At 42.5% G+C, this 18,387-nt stretch overlaps 1 protein-coding gene across 9 annotated transcripts in view; it reads right to left on the bottom strand.

Annotated features, from left to right (window-relative positions):
• The window catches only part of SCYL3 (SCY1 like pseudokinase 3), a 44,663-nt gene that overhangs the window by 17,098 nt on the left and 9,178 nt on the right, over positions 1 to 18,387 (bottom strand). For 7 of the 9 annotated variants that reach the window (XM_038542584.1, XM_038542587.1, XM_038542581.1 and 4 more), the window contains exons 3-9: positions 12,036 to 12,221; positions 9,377 to 9,490; positions 7,448 to 7,504; positions 6,152 to 6,254; positions 4,845 to 4,956; positions 2,725 to 2,802; positions 284 to 423 (exon numbers count right to left, since the gene is read on the bottom strand). In XM_038542584.1, coding sequence (XP_038398512.1) covers positions 284 to 423; positions 2,725 to 2,802; positions 4,845 to 4,956; positions 6,152 to 6,254; positions 7,448 to 7,504; positions 9,377 to 9,490; positions 12,036 to 12,221 — 790 coding nt within the window. Of the gene's footprint in view, positions 1 to 283; positions 424 to 2,724; positions 2,803 to 4,844; positions 4,957 to 6,151; positions 6,255 to 7,447; positions 7,505 to 9,376; positions 9,491 to 12,035; positions 12,222 to 12,632; positions 12,873 to 18,387 lie in introns of those variants that run through there. The other 2 variants (XM_038542590.1, XM_038542588.1) reach the window with 2 other exon arrangements.

Genomic DNA, 18,387 nt, shown 5'->3' with positions numbered 1-18,387 from the left:
TTACCTTAAAACTCCACGTGCATCTCCTATTCTAATCTTACGTGTGTGTGGACTTTTTCAATATACTACCCTTCTACGGTAAATTTGACTCTCCAGGAGATGCTCCTTATTTACCTCATGGGCTCTTGTACCCAGGTTTTAGTCAAAATGATCACCTCATAGGCCAATAGCTATTTTTAGAGACATTCTCTACCTATACCAGGTAGTAATCTCAGTCTGCTCAAATAAAGACTAGTAATGCCCAAACTCCTTAATACCCAATAATCCTTTGAAAAAAATTCACCTTTTTTGGGGCCGAGCAAGTGAGGAAGAAAACTCTTCACAGCTACTGGCTCTGCAAACACCAACTGATTAAGCAGAAGAGGCACCAACCGTGAGGCTATTAACTCCTCTGACAAGCAGCTGACTCTGTCCAGCAGGAATCTGAGGGCAAAGAAGAAGAACCTGGGAACCTGGCTGTGACATCGGATCCACTCCCTTGTACACTTCAGACATACAGCTCTCTCCTACTTCTGTCAGAGTGAAGCACTATGCACTGTGGCCAGGAAAAGTGCACAGGGAGGTCCGAGGTTTTTAGGAGAAATGTAGAGGGTGAGACAAGGCTGCCGGCATATATACAAGCTCCGATCTGAGCTATGAAAGGTTGCAATCCTTTCCCCAATAAGCCAGAGGCTTCCTACCCAATAAAAAGGACTTTCTTCAAATTAAAAAAAACATGGAGGATAGTAGATTATGTAGAGTTTCCACAGTGAACAACAACAAAAAAGCTTTTGTTACTAAACTTTCTAAAATAACACATGTAAGAGCACTCTGTTAACACACAGATAATTTGGGGCGCTCTGTGGCTCAGTAAGCGGCTGACTCTTGATTCTGGCTCAGGTCATGATCTTGGGGTCGTGGAATCAAGCTCCATGTTGGGCTCCATGTTCATGAGAGTCTGCTTGGGATTCTCTCTCTCTCTCAACCTCTGCTTTGTCCCCTGCTCTCTGTCTCCCTCTCTCAAAAAAAAAAATCTTGAAAAAAAAAAAAAAAAGAGGGACCCAGATATTAGGGAGCAACAGTAGTAAACTCTCACTATCACCGTTAGAAGTCCTGCCTCTAACCACATGAGGAAACAGGCCACTGTGAACAAACAGGTCTACATATTCACTCCTGCTTCCTCCCTAGGTCCCAAGGGTCCCAGGGCCTCCTCTTTCTTCCAACTGCCTTCCATGCAGCCATCACCCTTCACCCATCCTCTTCCAGGACTGCTATCTTCCATGAGCCCTACTCCCTTAGCCTACAGACGTACTCACATCTCTTCCACCCTTAAAAATGTCCTTCCCATCTCCACTCCCCTCTCCAGCTACTGTCTGTTCTCTCTTCTCTGAAGCCTCAGGAGGTTTTATCCAATGTCTACTTTCTCACCTTCTGTTCACTTCTGTACTCACTGTGGCCTGGCTCCCCTTCAGAGAAGGCTGCCCGTGCTCCCTGAACTCCTCGGTGACCAGGCATCCCCCCACCTTCCCCAGGCTTCTGGGCATTCTCTGAAGTTCCTCTAACCATCATTGCTTTGTCTCACTTCTCAGCCACCCCCTTACAAGGTTGGGTGGGTTCCCCAGGTTACAATCTGAGCACATGGTCTTCCCCATGTCCTTGCTTTCTCTGAGAAACTGTTACCAACTGCAAGCTCCTCCACCCCAATCCTCACTGCTGGCTTGTCAGTTGCAGATGTCTCTCTTGGGCCTCAGATCCATCTGGCCAAATGCCCACACATATCTCCACCTATAGCTCCACACATGGCACAGAGATAGCCTGATCCCAAACTCCTCCCAATCCCTGTGCATTAGGGCCTCTCCTCCAGGATCCTCTCATGCTCTTGGTGATAATCATTAAGGACCTGCCAATTTGATGTTGTGAGTACTTCTTATCTATCTTGACCTCACTTGAGGCCCACCATGGTCTACCAACATCCAAGTCCCATGAGAAATAAATCTGTGCTCCCCAGAGACAACAGAGTGATCTGCTTCAGGAGATTTAACCATCTCATAGCCTGCTTCCATGACTTCCACAGTTTCGATGCCTGAAGCCCACTGCTTATGAACAGTGTCAATGCTCCTCACCACCCTACCTGAGGGTGTCTCTCACCCAACCCTGCCCTGGAGATTGCACTCCACTAGAACCTAGCTGCTAGTTGTGCCACACACAGGATGCACCGTGCTCTGACTTGCACATTCATACATGCTGCCCCTCTGCCTAGAATACTTCTTCTCCAACCACTGCCTCCTTCATCCTCTGGGGTCTCAGAATGCCGCCTACAAGCTCTATCACCATTTAAGGACTACCAGTCTGTATGCTTCTCCACCAGAACCCTCCCTCCAACCCAGGGCCTAGCAGAAAGCCAGCACATAGGAAATGTCTGATAAACTTGGTCCAAGAAATAAAATGTCTTAAGTCCTCTCTCTATAATACCTGAAGTGATGACACAGACTTAGTCCACGTTACTGAATTTTTTTTTTTAATTTTTATTTATTTATGATAGTCACACACAGAGAGAGAGAGAGAGAGAGAGAGGCAGAGACATAGGCAGAGGGAGAAGCAAGCTCCATGCACCGGGAGCCTGACATGGGATTCGATCCCAGGTCTCCAGGATCGCACCCTGGGCCAAAGGCAGGCTCTAAACCGCTGCGCCACCCAGGGATCCCCACGTTACTGAATTTTAAGCCTTTAACTTTCTGAACTTACTTGAAGAATTCAGTTTTCTCCTCTTCACTCTTCAATGTTAAACTTTTCAAGAAATTCACAACTTCTAGAAAATCATTCCTAAATGCCAAAGAGAAAAAAAATATAAAGGACAATAGATTACAGAAGGCATGTTAAACACAGAAGCAATAACCACAGACCACACTACGTAAGTCTTCAAGGAAACAATGTCCTGTGCCACTTAGAAGACATAATTTAAACTACATAGCTCATGAGGCAGGGGCTCTGAACCAGCCCGTGAAGAATCCAGCATTTTAAGAACAGCAAAGAGATCTGTGAAAAGGATACAGGCTTCAGCACACATGGTGTGCAAACACCCATAGACTCGGTGGTTTGAGCAATCAGAGGCATCTGAACTTCTGTTGCAACAGATGTGGTGAAATGAACTGTCCTGAGAGCGATGGTACTGAGGTGATCAAGCACTGCAACAGTTGCTGAATCTCTAGTCTGCTATGGTGGAGTGAGAACTACGAGAGGGCTGGGGGGGAGGCATCTCGTGTGCCAATCACAGGAGCCTTCCCATCACTCCTGCCTGAAGCGGGGAGGCCATTTTCTCAACCCGGTAGGGAGGAGGGTGAGAGGCTGTGGGCTCCCCACAGGGTCCCCGAGTCTGCTCCCATTCCCCTATCCCTCAGGACAAGGCTACTGGGCCTGGGATGGACACTGCCGTGTTCAGCCTCACCAGCTTCCTGTCCCGGGGTCGCCACATCTTACATCCACACCCCTTTCCAAACTCTGGCTTAGCAGCAGAGAAAAAGCACAAAAGTCTTTTTTTTTTTTTTTTTTTTTTTAATCTACGATAGTCACACACAGAGAGAGAGAGAGAGAGAGGCAGAGACACAGGCAGAGGGAGAAGCAGGCTCCACGTACCGGAAGCCCGACGTGGGACTCGATCCCGGGTCTCCATAATTGCGCCCTGGACCAAAGGCAGGCGCCAAACCGCTGCGCCACCCAGGGATCCCAAAAAGCACAAAAGTCTTAACTGAAGACTCATCAAGCTGGCTCGGCTGCCTCAGCAAGAGATGCCAACCCGGCTTCTCCTGCTCTCTCTGGCCAGGTTCTCGTCTCACGTCTAACCCAGAGTTCAGGAAGGGGGAAACAGTGTGTGTTTTAGCTTTCTCTCCCATCTCTACTTAAAATACAATTATCACTAAAGAACTCTTATCACACAGCGATGAGAGAATCTACTTGCAGTAAAGGACTATTCTTTGTAGAGGCCTTATATCAAGGTAAATAAAGTGCCTTATATCAAGGTAAATAAAGTGACTTGTAATGGGAAAGGTTTCAAACAGTTTCTCTGAAACACAAAATTCTAATAAATTTAGTGTAATGACCCCTCTGCCCTTTTTAATATGGCCTCTAGCTCCACCCTGGAGGTAATTCACCCCCTCTGAGGATAACATCAGCTTTCCCCTCACTCTGGTTTTTCTCAGGCCCTCCAACTGCAAACACATAAGGATCTTTAGTTTCAAAATGGACATAATGTCAATTTTGCTAATAAAAGTTGCGACCATGAAGTTAACCTGTGAGTCATGGAAAGGAGGAGGATGCATCATTAAAACTGACCTTGAAGAGAGGTTCAGAAACATCTCTGAATCCAGTGACAGTATTAACATTTTGTCGTGCCCTCCCTTTAAATCGACCTCTGTGCTCGTCCATCACGAATTACTAAACCAAGAAGACAATCTTCGGCCTGAAGAAAAATGAGCTCCGTTCCCCCAACAAGAAAAAATTTCAACAGTAACAATTCATATCAATAACATGATGGCAGGGGAGTTTCTCAATTACCTGACAACTGCAAACCGCTGGACACAGCCTATCTTCTTCTCCATCAGAAGTCCTAAGGGGACCTGGTTGTAACTTTAGACTCAAACCTTCACCACAGTTAAAGATTTCTCAAACTTCCTGTGATAGGAACCTGAGAGGCAGCCCAATCTCACCCTCTATTTTCCCACATGGACGTGATTTAACCTCTCCTGACAATGAACAGCAACAACAGAAGGGGCCGTGTGTCGGAGCCCCTGAGCCCCAGGGCAGAGCACAGGTCGGAGAGCAGGCCAGAGGCAGTGGGAGGGTCTGCAAGGCCCACCAGACTCCCTCACCTGAAGAAGTCATGGGACAGTAAGGTGCAGAGCGCTGGCCGACGGTTTGGAATAGGATTCAGCAGGGTTGAGTGCAAGGTCTGTTGGAAGCTGGAGAGAACATCCGCTGAAACTGAAATCCAGAGCTACAGTTAGTTTCCAATGCCTTCTCCCTCTTTCCAGGACCTCTATAGCTGGAGACTGACGAGAGCAAAAACCAACCTGTAAAAGCCCAAACAAACAAAGCCCTGGCTGTTGCTAACCAGCTTCCTGCTTGCCTGAAGCCAGACTCCTCCGGCAGGTGAGGAAAACTGATCTGCCGACACAGCCAACCCCCCAACCTTGCTCCCTGGCTGGCACTTTAATGCAGCTCAGGCCGGAAGAATGTCTAACAGGGCAGGTCTGTGGGCCTTTCCCACCAGGGTTCCCCTCCACAGAACAGGAAATGTTTTCTGAGTGGCTGTATTCTCTCATCTTCCAAGGATGGTACATAATTGCCACCATTCCAGACACAGTGGAGTAGTGAGTTCGTTCCCCACAAGGGAGGCTTCCTGACCCTAAGGGAGTATTCAGGCTGAGACAATTTAGAGCCAGCAGCTGAATGATGCTTGTAACTTCAGAACCCTGCAGGCACCTAGTAAAAGAAACCCCATGAGAACTGAAAGAAGCTTGGGCCAAGTGCAAGCCCGAGCCAGGCCAGCGAGGGCCTCACGCGGTAAGCACCAGTCCCAGCGGCAGGCAGGCACCTAGAGGCCTCGAGTGGCAGGAGCAGAGTGAGGCTGGCTCCAGGTGTGCCACTGGAGAGCTCAAAAGAGAGAAGAAAACCACGTGCTCAGTAGCCTGGACTTTCCGGGGCAACCAAAGAAAAGGTAAAGAGTACATTATATCCAGAAGAAACAAATCAAAAGGACTTGGAAAGAATAAGAGCAAATAAATGGTAAGCTTGACTTAGATTAATAAAAAATGTTGAATCCTCCTCTTTCCTTCAGATTGTCATATGTCAGTCAGTAACAGCATTCATTTACACGGCTGGCTGAGTAAGGAACAGAGGCGTTAGACCAGCCTATCAACACCACTTAATAAGAAAGGTAGCCAGTGATACTTGCAGTCAGAGCGGAGGGGCTCCTACTTCAAATGCTTCTAACTATGCAAAGTAAAGAAATCAAAGCTTCCTTCCTCACTGCTCTGAAGATCTGCCCTACACAGGTTACCTGGAAAGCAACAGGTTCCTAACTATCATCACAGACTGCAGTCCATTGAATCCATGCAGAACAGGCTGTGAATGACTTTCTTACTTATTCTGTAGATGTAGAAGAACTCCGACTCACCCTGTTCACTTAAGATTGTTAGCAAACTTTCCACCAATGTCCCAAACGCATAGGCATCACGGGCATGTCCATGTGACTCTGGCAGAGTGGTGAATTCTGGAGACTAAAAGCAGTAGAGATCATTAAAACTTGAGAATCTGCCGAATAAAACATGTCTAATTTTTCTCTGCAGCACTGTCTCCCATTTTTGCATTTATGATACTCACAGCTAACTACATAGTACCAAACACTGGCTTACAGGCTTCTAAACTATGAGTGAATGCAATTTATCAAAGATTTAAAAGTATCAAACAAGGGCGAGAAGAAAATAAAAGGCCTAAATATGATATGTCTATGGCTTTCAAAAATATTTTTGACTGCAACCCAGATTTAAAAATTTTTATTATTATTTTTAGTGGTAGTAGTACTGTACACACATATGTATAAATACACACATAATGGAAACAAAAACTTCATAAAACAATACTTATTAGCCTTACTATTACAGTACTTAGTGATATTTCGTTTTTACTCCTTTTCTCAAAATGCTCGTCAGAACTTCTAACTCGATTTAAACCCTACAAATCAGTCTGAAAAACACTAGTACATACACACAGTACTGATTTGGATCAACATGATTTATTTCTAGTATTATGTCTATATTTAGATTTGTAATTGGGTTTGTATTTCCTGTACAGTATATTAAATATGTCTTCAGGGATCACTGTTTACAATAGTTATTAAAACAATTTAGAGGGAGCAACTTCCTTCATATTTACTGGTAAATACAGTCTTTCTTCATCAGTACCTGGTGGTGAAGACCAGAAACAAAACAGAATAGAAAGGTTCATCAACCTAGTAGGGAAATTTGTAGATGGACCTTTGTCACACAAGATTATTAATGCCAATAATCTCTCTTCTGTACCTCACGGAATCCTAACTGATCACCAATACGTAGATGAAAGGCTTGTGGGAAGCCCTAGAAGGGCTAGGGCTGTGGCTTCCCCAGCTCTCAGGGCTTCCAGCAAAATATAAGGACCATGAAATGTGTATGAAAAACCAACTCTCTTCACCCTGCCATACCTCTATCTTTACACAGTGTCATGGCAGTCTGTACGACCAAAAATGGAACGGGACTGTCAAGAAAAAGGCTCCCTGCTGTGGTGATAAGATTAATCTGAGAAGCTGTCACGGCCAAAACATTATGAGGTATCCACAATGTAGCCAAGCAAGAAGGGGTAGACGAAAGGTCGTTTAAGTTTTTCATACTCAGTTACACAAAGAAGCCTTCGTTACAGCTGACGTATATCATCTTACCATCTCTTCAGGAGGGATAGATGCTGGGTCTCTTACTGACTGAATACTCCTCAGAAACTAGACAGAGAAATAAATCAAGGAAAATAATTCATACATAGGTTTGGTGAACCAATCTCTTACACCAAGTTACAGAAGCAACCAGCAATGAACAGCAGCAATGAAGCCTTCAAACCAATGCCACATGTTAAATGGACAAATTTAAAACCTTGCTAGTTAAAAAATGTAAATACAGTACCTGGCATGGCACGAGGCTTGGTAGAAAATGCAGGTTAGAACCCTTGCCTGTCCCCTCCAGCCGGCATAAGACGCCCTCTGCTGTTCATAGGCATCTCTGCATCTCACTGCCTTATACTAACAATTAGGAATACATCCTGCATAGTTATTACCCAATAAAAGGCTTTTCTAGCATAGAACAAATCTATCGTTAACCTTCCAACTGAATCAAGTCAATCTGAAGGCTTGCTGCCACATGAGATACAAAAGTGGAGGACCTTATAAGCTAGAGAGGACATCCACAGAACAAGGACATTCATTCACGGATTCAAAGAATATTTTTGAAGAGCTTCCATGTCCACTTACGGTCCAAGGAATACAGAAGGACTATGATAAATTCCCTGCCCCCAGCCAAGTGCCCACAACCTAGAATGTAAACTAATAATTTCAGTGACGTGCCAAGTGCCATGGAAGCACAGAAGGAGGGCCTAATTATGTTGGGTAGGGAATACCCAGGGGAGGGCTTCACAAAGAGACCTTGCTAGATCTTAGAGTTTAGCTTCACCTTATACGTTCCAGAGAGCCCAGGGGAAGACGGGCCTCCCAGCAACAGAATGGCACACAAAGGAAGAAGAGCAGGAGGACCCCACATCCAAAAACACAGCAGAGCTGCCTGGAACAGGGTGGGGCCAGACTGCAGCTTGGTAACCGGACGAAGTATGGTAGGCTCAAGGGAGGCCAGGGAAGAGACTGTGGAGGGCCTTAGATGCTGTGGTAAAGAACCTGGAACATCAGTCACAGGATGAACTACATGCTGGTCTACTCATTAGATGTACGGTGAATTCTGAGAAGAAAGGGATGGCCTGGGGCAGCAATAATCAGAGGAGCGTCTTCATGGTGGAAAAGCCCAGGAAGGTGCACATTCAGCATGGCTCACATGTGGGAGCCCCACAAGAGAACAGGGGAAAGCAGCCAGAGTCGGTAAGTCAGTGAGCCACCATGTCAGGGGGGTTGCCACGATGGGACTGGTTGTGGTTTTTTGTTTGTTTTTTTAGAGAGACCAGGTCTAGTGGCAACAGCAAAGTGGTGAAAACAAGAAACAAAAGAGACTAAGTGCATCAAGCTAGGAGGGAAATGTGCAGATCCCAGTCAGACAACTAAGAAGCATGGAGGCAGCAACAACACAGCCCTCTGGGAGCATCCTGATTCCAGCTCACAGGACACAATGTACAACTTTGGACAATGTGGATGGTTGTTCAGGAACATTTCGTGAGTACCTATGCATGCCGGGCACTAGTCTAGGCAGAGATGTAAAGATACATGTGCGAGATGTTCACACTCTCAAGAAGCTCAAACACTGGGAAAGAAAACAGACACGTAAAGGTAATTCTAATATTAAACATTAAGTGAAGTCATTAAGGGCAGGGTACTACAGGAACAGCAGGAGGAACACTGAATTAAAAAGTTAACTGAGCCATTTTACCTCTCAGTCTCAAGTGCCTCAGCTGCCAAATGAGGAGACAGGAATAAATGACGGCCAGGGCCCCTCTGAAGGGTAAAATCCCTAGTGCCCTGTGAATGTGAGCACTGACAAAAAAGTCAAGTTTCCAAGTCTATGATCACCCTACCACTGAAGGAAAATTGGTTCTAGGTAAGAACCACCTACCACAATGCTCTCAAAGTCGAGGGCCATAGAGGGCCTATCCCGTGGCTCACCTCAGGTGTGGCCTGTAGAACTTTACACACGGTTTCCATTCCTCCCAGCTTCCAATGCCCATCTTCACTCACAAACACAGATGACAAGCACACGTTGTTGTGTGTTAGGTGTCCCTAGAAAAAACAACAGGAAGAGGCTGCCACTAGAATTTTTGAAGTAGGAGTTTTAAAAAACTAAATACGGGGGCGCCTGGATGCTCCATTGGTGAAGCGTCTGCCTTCGGCTCAGGTTATGATCCCGGGGTCCTAGGATGGAGCCCTGAGTTGGGCTCCCTGCTCAGTGGGAAGCCTGTTTCTCTCTCTGCCTCTGACTCTCCCTCTGCTCGTGCTCTCTCTCAAATAAATAAATAAAATATTTTTAAAAATAAATTAAAAACTAAATACTGAACATAAAAAAAAGATATGACAAGTTGCCCCAGTTGTGGCAATAATGAATCAAGGTACAAATGTCAGGAATGACAGGCTGAACAAGCCTGCTTCAGCATCATGAGGCTAAAGTACAGGAAAGTACACTGGAAAGGCTTTTCCTTTGCTCAAATCATTGGTTCTATGGGTGTCAGGAAAACTGAAAGTTTCTTCAACTGAGTTAAAACCCGCATCGTTTGCTTCCATCCTTCAAAGATAAAAGCTTATCTTTGCTTCCACAGGTTATTGTATTACTTTTCTCCTCTAAATTCTTTCTCACCTATATTCTATCATGAACTCAGAACCACTTCACCTGAAATCTTGTAGGCATTAAAAAACTGCCCAAAGAAGAGGAAAATGGAATGGTAAGGACCACCAGAAATACCCTACAGACCCAGGAGTGCTAAAATTTAAAACTATAAAAAATAATATAGTCAAATAAATAAGAAGGAAGAAGAAAATGAGAACAAGATTGGAGCATATGTTTTTTTCCCAAACTAGAAATCATTTCAGTACACAGGTACATCTTAAATATAGTATTCACTAGATCAAGTATGTACATATTTTGATATGAAACACTCCAAGACATATATATACTAAAGGAAGGTTCAGAATATGTTTGGTATTTTTACATTTGAGAAAAAAACAAGAATAAGTATATGCATATCTGGTTTCTATGCACACTGACATCTCTGGATGAATACACTGATCACCACAGTTGCCTCTGGAGAGAGGTAGGTGCTGGATTCAGGATGGGAGGGCTTATTCTTCCTTATATGCACTCCCACACTATTCAAACTTTCTACCATGTGCATGTACTGTCTCCAACAAAGAAAAATGCCTCCACGTGAATCTTAAACATACTTTTAAGAGACAATAAATCCAAAGTGATATTTGGAATCTGTCTCCCATTAATAGAAAAAGTTAAAAAAAATACACCGAGATGAGTCAAATGGAAATGTTTCTAACTTGTGACTAGTAATTTTAAATCTTGGAGGACTGCCAAAGGCCTTAGTACTTCAGAATATAAACCCTATCAAGAAATAGCTCAATAATACTGTCAAGAATAGACCAGAAGTAAACAAAGGCACTATACCCTCATCCCCTTAAGAGCAAACCTGACCACAGTGTTAAGAGACTGACTCTGGGGGTGCCTCGGTGGCTCAGCTGGTTAAGTGTCTGCCTTCAGCTAAGTTTATGATCATGGAGTCCTAGGACTGAGTCCAGCATCAGGCTCCCTGCTCAGTGGGAAGTCTGCTTCTCCCTCTCCTTTTGCCCCTCCCCCCACTCATGCTTGCTCTGTCTCTAATAAATAAATAACTTTTTTTGTTAAAGATTATTTATTTATTTATTTATTTATTTATTTATTTATTCATTCATTCATTCATTCATTCATTCATGAGAGACACAGAGAGAAGCAGAGACATAGGAGAGGGAGAAGCAGCTCCCTGTGGGGACCCTGACACATGACTTGATCCCAGGACCCTGGGATCACGACCTGAGCCAAAGGCAGACGCTCAACCACTGAGCCACCCAGGTGTGACAATAACCTTGAAAAAAAAAAAAAAAAAGAGGCTGTTTCTCAATAGCACTGCCTACTTGAATAAGAAGGAGTGTGTAGGGGATCCCTGGGTGGCTCAGTGGTTTTGCGCCTGCCTTTGGCCCAGGGTGCGATCCTGGAGTCCCGGGATCGAGTCCCGCGTCGGGCTCCCTGCGTGGAGCCTGCTTCTCCCTCTGCCTGTGTCTCTGCCTCTCTCTCTCTCTATGTCTATCATTAATAAATAAAAATAAATCTTAAAAAAAAAAAAGAAGGAGTGTGTAAAACTCTGCCTTTTTCTAAGAAATAGTCTTTTCTTCCTCCAAAATATAAAATGTAACAAAATTCTGGGAACCAAACAGGAATATGGTCCACAGCAACACTAATGTTAATTAAGCCTTTATATTTTGTCTTAAGAACAATAACATCAGATGCAGGTATTTTTAGGTAAAGACTTACCCTAGAGTGAGACAACAGTAAACTGAAATAAAGTTCTATAGAAAACTGCCCAGGGTCAGACAACCCTTGCCCATTCCACAAACTGCCTCTCTGGAACACTTCTTGTGCCTTCCAACAAAGCTTCCCCTCCAGAAGCTTTCAAGGAAGAATAGTAATATATGATTTCTATACCTCCCATAACTTAAAAGCACTACCACACACATCAGCCCTCTGGGCTACATCAAAGCCTATGAGACAGATTCTGTCCAGGTTACTTACTCTGTCATGAAGGAAGGTAAGAGCCAGCAATATGTCATAGATCCCGGCACAGACCTCTGCAGAAGACAGCATTTCTAAAGCCACTTCCAGAGGCTGCACTCGCTCAGTGACAAGATGAATCCCATCTGCTTCCACAGTGCAAGATAAAAATCTTAGCAAACAAGGGTGACGAAGTGTCTTCAAATGCTTTAAAAATACAAACAGAAGGGTTGATAAAGTTAATGACTCAGAACTAGACTAACAGTAGTTTCATATTCACTGTGGTAAGAGTCAGAAAATGTATACTTGCATTCAAGGTCCCTCCAGCTCCCTACCTTCCTCACCTACTCCCCTAAATTTCAAATAAGGCAAAGGAAAATCTATGACCTGTTCTGACTTCATTCACTTTACCAACATTTACATAATTCTACAGTGACTTCCAGTTCCTTTACCGCAGAGTAAGCCCCCTTAGGAGCCCAGGCCTCCCAGTGAGTACTACTATAAATTCTGAACAAAGTACCAAAAACAATAACTTAGAACTTGGCAAAGTAAACAAAATTAGGCAGATTATGCAGGGGAGTCAAAATTAGGAGAAGAGATGTCCATGAGGGTACGTACATGTTGTGTGTTAGGGTTGTCCCGTCTCACAGCTGAGCTCTGAAGGTAGGCCCCACTCTGAGAGAGCCCTTGCCATCTTTCTGGCCAGAAGAATGATAGAAAGCAGCCACACCAAGCCTGAGAAGGAAGGTATCGCAGAGGGGAAAGAACTGGAAGGGAGAAGCTCTGGTTATCTGTACACCCACACAGGTCTCAGAGTAACTCCTGAACAAGTGTGGACAAAACAGACCCAAACTAAGGTAGCAAACTCTTGAGAAATGAACTGAGGTTTGAACTATATACAGGAAGGGTAGGAGGAGAGTACTTAGAAAACCTAAAACCTGAAGCAAAGTGGATCAACTGCCTACTAAATCAAAAATAGTCAATGATCTCTAGAAGATTTTAACAGAGTCAAGAGTCTACAGAACATGGCATTCAAAATGTCCAGGTTGCAATCCAAAATGTTTTTACTCAACAAAGAACCATAAAAAGGTGGAAAGCCAACCAGCAAATATCAATCCCAAGATGGACCAGATATTAGAATTATTAGAAAGAATTTAAAGCAGCTTAACCATTATATTATGGCCATTCTTCCCTAGAGGTGAAGGAAAACGATTATGAAATAAATAGGAAGAAGTCCTCAGGGATAAAAAAAAATGTTATTTAAAATAAGTGGAAGTTTTAGGAAGGAAAAATAAAATATCAGAAAATAATCCAATGAATAGACTCAACAATAGAATGAAGATGGTAGAGGCAAGAGTCCGTGAACCTGGCTATGTGAGCTAATCTGAAGAAAAAGAGAAAAAGCTCTTCTTCTTTTTTTTTGTTCCCCATGATCACAGCATCAAGAACTTGTGTGACAAAAACTGACGTCTAACATATGTAACTGGAGTCCCAAAAGAGAAGAAAGGAACTAGGATATAAAAAATGTAATGGTTGAGAACTTTTCAAATTCAGCCAAATACTTAAGTTTACAGATTTAAGAAGTTCTGTGAACAGTGAACAGGGTAAATCAAAGAATATCACATCTATACACATTATCATCAGATTGGAAAAAAAAATCAGATAAAAATCTCAGAGGCAGCTACAGGAAAAAAAACTATAGTATGTGAATGGTACTGACAATTTGGATGATGGAAATTTCTCAACAGAAAACACAGAGGCCGTGATGCCTGGGTAGCTTGGTAGGTTGAGCATCTGCCTTCAGCTCAGGTCATGATACCCCAGTCCTGGGGATCCAGTCCCATGTCAGGCTTCCTGTTCAGTGGGGAGCCTGTTTTTCCCTCTACTCCCCACTCACGCTCTCTCGCTTAATTGGTCTCTCTCTCTCAAATAAGTAAATAAAATCTTTGGGAAAAAAAGAAAAAAAAAGAAAGAACACAGAGGCCAAGAGACAAAAAGGAATACCTTTAAAGCACAGACAGAAAAAAACAGTATCAACCCTGAATTACCTAGCAAAAATATCCTTCGGGAAAAAAATCAAAATAAGGGCATTTTTGATAATGGAAATGATAAAAAGTTTTTTTTTAAGATTTTATTTATTTATTCATGAGACACACACAGAGAGAGGCAGAGACATAGGCAAAGGCTAAAGTAGGCTCCTGGCAGGGAGCCCAATGTGGGACTAATCCCAAGACCCTGAGATCACGACCTAAGCCAAAGGCAGACGCTCAACCACTGAGCCACCCAGGTGTCCCAATCATAAAAAGTTACTGCCAGAAGATCTGTTCTATAAAAAATGCTAACGGAAGTTCTTCAAGCTGAAGAGGAAATGATGCCAAAGGGACATGTGGATCTCGAGAAATGAAGGAAGAGCATCAGAAATGGCAAATATCAGGATCAATTTGAAGGCTACATTTTTAGCTCTTATTTAAAATTTGTATGACTATTTAAAGCAGACACCTTTACACTACTGAGTGAGGTTTTCAATGTGTCTGATGTACTGGTGACCCTTGAACAACATAGGTTTAAACTGCAAGAACCCACTTAAATGTGGATTTTTCAATAAATACTGTATAGTACTATAAGTGGATTTTCCTTATAACTTAATTACAGTTTCTTTACCCTACATTATAAAAATACAGTATATAATACATATCACACAGGAAATACATGTTAATCGACTATGTTATCAGCAAGTCTTTCAGTTAACAGGTTATTAGTAGTTAAGTTTTAGGGGAGTTAAAACTTACATGCAGATTTTCGATTGTGCAGGGAATTAGAACCTCTAACCCCAGTGTTGTTCAAAGGTTAACCGTATATCTGTATATGTATACAGCTGATATGAGGTAACAAAAGGACAGTAGGGTTGTGGGCTAGAGATATCTATATGATTCCAAGGGCTCTACATTTTATGTGACTGGTACAATACTAACCACAGGTAGATGATAAAGAGCTAGGTATTAAACTGAAATCCATAGCACAACCATTAAAAAAACATAAAGAAATATAGCTGAAAAATCAAGATAAGATGGAATACTAAGAGCTATTTAAATAAACCAAAAAAAAAAAAAAAAAAAAGAAAGAAAGAAAAGAGGAACAGAAGGACAAAATCCAAAAGGGGGCAAACAGAAAACAAATAATGAATAATAAAATCCAACATTAATAATTATATGAAATGTTAATGATCTAAACATTCCAATTAAGAGCAGATAAAAGAGCAAGACCCAAAAATATGCTGCCTATGAGACTTTCTTTAAAAAGACAGACATAGGTAAATGGATAGAAAAGGATACACCATTAAGACAATAAGCATAAGAAGCCTAGAGTGGATATATTCTTATCAGAGAAAATATACTTCAAGACAGAGTACTGGGGATCCCTGGGTGGCTCAGTGGTTTAGCGCCTGCCTTCTGCCCAGGGTGTGATCCCGGAGTCCCAGGATCGCGTCCAAGAATCAGGCTCCCTGCATGGAGCCTGCTTCTCCCTCTGCCTGTGTCTCTGCCTGCTTCTCTCTCTCTCTGTCTCTCATAAATAAATAAGATCTTTAAAAAAAAAAACTGTTATCATTTTATTAATCTAGAAAAGCTGGCATGAAACATTTTTGTTCACACACTTCACACCAGTAGAAACATTAGATAAGTAGCTCATATATGTATATACAATACACTTCATTTACATATATAAACTATAAATAACATAAAATACACACAAAATACAACGTACCAAAAGATGAAAAGTAAATTTAAACATTCTTATTTTTCTCCCCCAAACTGCAATGAATCATGTTGCACAATCCCGAAGTTATGGACGTCCCACTTCAGAAATTCCTGACATGTAGTGCTCCCCTGCCCCACACCTCTTCCCATCATCCTGTTCTCTTAGCAGACACAGAGTATGCAAAGGTGGATGACAAACTTGTGATAATTCTATGAGAGGTTCAAGCTGCAGGGTTTCTTTCTTCCCTGCCTGGTTTTGTAACAGCCCTATCAGATGCAGACTTTCCAATCTCTACCTATGCTGCATATTGTGAAAAACCTGACCTGAGTAACTCAGATTAATAGTCCACAATTCCCAACCCAGGTGGTAGTAATAACTGTATCATTTATTTACAACCAAAATGAAAATTCTAGAATGATGGCTTTCCTTACAAATCACCCAGTTTTTCTAAAAGAAATTACATGGCCTCAAATCCTTAGGGTCTGCCCTGAACAATCCTCCAGACACTGAGGCAGCCTTGTAAACCCATCACTGAACCCAGAGGAGACCAACGGGAGTTTTCACTTGGAGAAAACCCCTCAACACACATCAGGTTTCATTTTCACATACAAGCACTCAGAATGGAACATTCCAAAATACCTTCTTGAAAGACTATGAGATCGTGTAGGAGCCCGTAACACAGCACTGGTACAAGTTCTTTATCAGTCACTTCAAACCCATCTCTTAGGTAAGATCATAGCAGAGTCTTCTGAGATGGATTTGTCTGGTTTCTTTTCTTTTCATATAATAACCTCAAAGTTGGACAACTGTAGGAATAGCTCCAATAGGATTTTTTGTTTGTTTTTAAGAAAGCTGTTACTGTTCCCTGGGTTATTCTAATAAGAAATAATTAAAATTCTTTAGCGGGGTACCTAGGTGGCTCAGTCAGTTAAGCATCTCCCTTTGGCTCAGATCATCATCTCAGGGTCCTGGGATCAAGCCCCATGTTAGGCTCCCTGCTCAACAAGGGCCTGCTTCTCCCTCTCCCCTGCTCTGCTCGTTCTCTCTCTTGCTATCTCTAATAAATAAACAAAATATTTTTTAAAAAACATAAAAGGATTATTTTAAAAAATTCTTCAACAATTATAAACTATTGATTCATAATATGCCTTTAAAATAATCCATACAGGGGATCCCTGGGTGGCTCAGCGGTTTGGCGCCTGCCTTTGGCCCAGGGCGCGATCCTGGAGTCCTGGGACGCGTTGGTCTCCCGGCATGGGTCCTGCTTCTCCCTCCTCCTGTGTCTCTGCCTCTCTCTATCATAAATAAATAAATCTTTAAAAAAAATAATCCATACATATGCGTATAAATACAGCAAAGACCCAGAGAAGTGGAATCACAAGTTGTGCTAGTGAGCTGGTTGAATGACTATGGTTAGTTAAGTGGAGAGAACTTCTTACAAGTGTCTTCTGAGCTACAGTTTTTGAGTAAAATTATACAGCCTCTTTCCTATTTTTGCATTTTAAGAATCATTTTAAATTATCTGCAAAACAAAAATTAAATACTTTTTAACTTTTCACTTTTTCCTGTTCAGGAAAAAATGATTCATTCAGCTTTTATTTCTTAGGGCTGTAATTATTTTCCTTTGGCTTTATGTACCTTCTTCTACTAATACTCAGGGCAGACTAGTAAATCAGGGAGAAATACTCCCTGGTTGAGTACTGGCATGGAAATACAGTGTCAGTAAATTTTACCTGATAAATAAATGAAGTAATTAATTTCATTCTGCTTATTTTTTAATTCTACATTCTCAGTAAAATTCTTGGTCCACAGTGACTTGTTTAATGAAGGAAGAAAGTAATGACTCATCCTATGACTCGGAACGGCATTTAACTTAGCAAGAGCCTCATTTGTTGCTCCCCTTCAACACATACATGATATTTTGCATAAATTTTGCATAAAGATTCACAGGAAAGTTAGCAATTAATCACATAGAAACATTTCTTGATTCAAGCTTCTGTTGCTCCAAAGAACCAAAGGAGCTACAAGATTGCACCTGCTAAGTGTAACTAGGAGATTTTCTCAATGAACATCAACCAAAAAGAGATCAATGATTTGTTCTGGTGGAGAGAAGGGACTTTGTGGAAGGACTGCCTTCAAGGTACACCCATACACTGCTCCAGTGCTGGCCTTTGAAAGAGGATTCTGAGTAAGGACCTCTCTCATTAAAAATGAGTAGCACTGGATAATCTGTCAAGATTTATTTATTTATTTATTTTTAATTTATTTTTAATTTTTATTTATTTATGATAGAGAGAGAGAGAGAGAGAGAGAGGCAGAGACACAAGCAGAGGGAGAAGCAGGCTCCATGCACTGGGAGCCCGACGTGGGATTCGATCCCGGGTCTCCAGGATCGCGCCCTGGGCCAAAGGCAGGCGCCAAACCGCTGCGCCACCCAGGGATCCCTCTGTCAAGATTTATACTTATCTATGCCCACAAAGAGATGTGACGTGTGAAAGCCAAGTCTGGAATATAAACTACTTCTACTTTTCAGGAATGGGTTATGACCCAGCTCTCCAGAGAATTCATTCAAGCCCCAGGGGTGTAACTTTTCATTCCCATTCTACTTTGGTTTGTG

The sequence above is a fragment of the Canis lupus genome, chromosome 7 (genome assembly GCF_011100685.1).
Source record: "Canis lupus familiaris isolate Mischka breed German Shepherd chromosome 7, alternate assembly UU_Cfam_GSD_1.0, whole genome shotgun sequence".
Taxonomy (NCBI): domain Eukaryota; kingdom Metazoa; phylum Chordata; class Mammalia; order Carnivora; family Canidae; genus Canis; species Canis lupus.
This window is presented reverse-complemented; position numbering and strand designations above follow the sequence as displayed.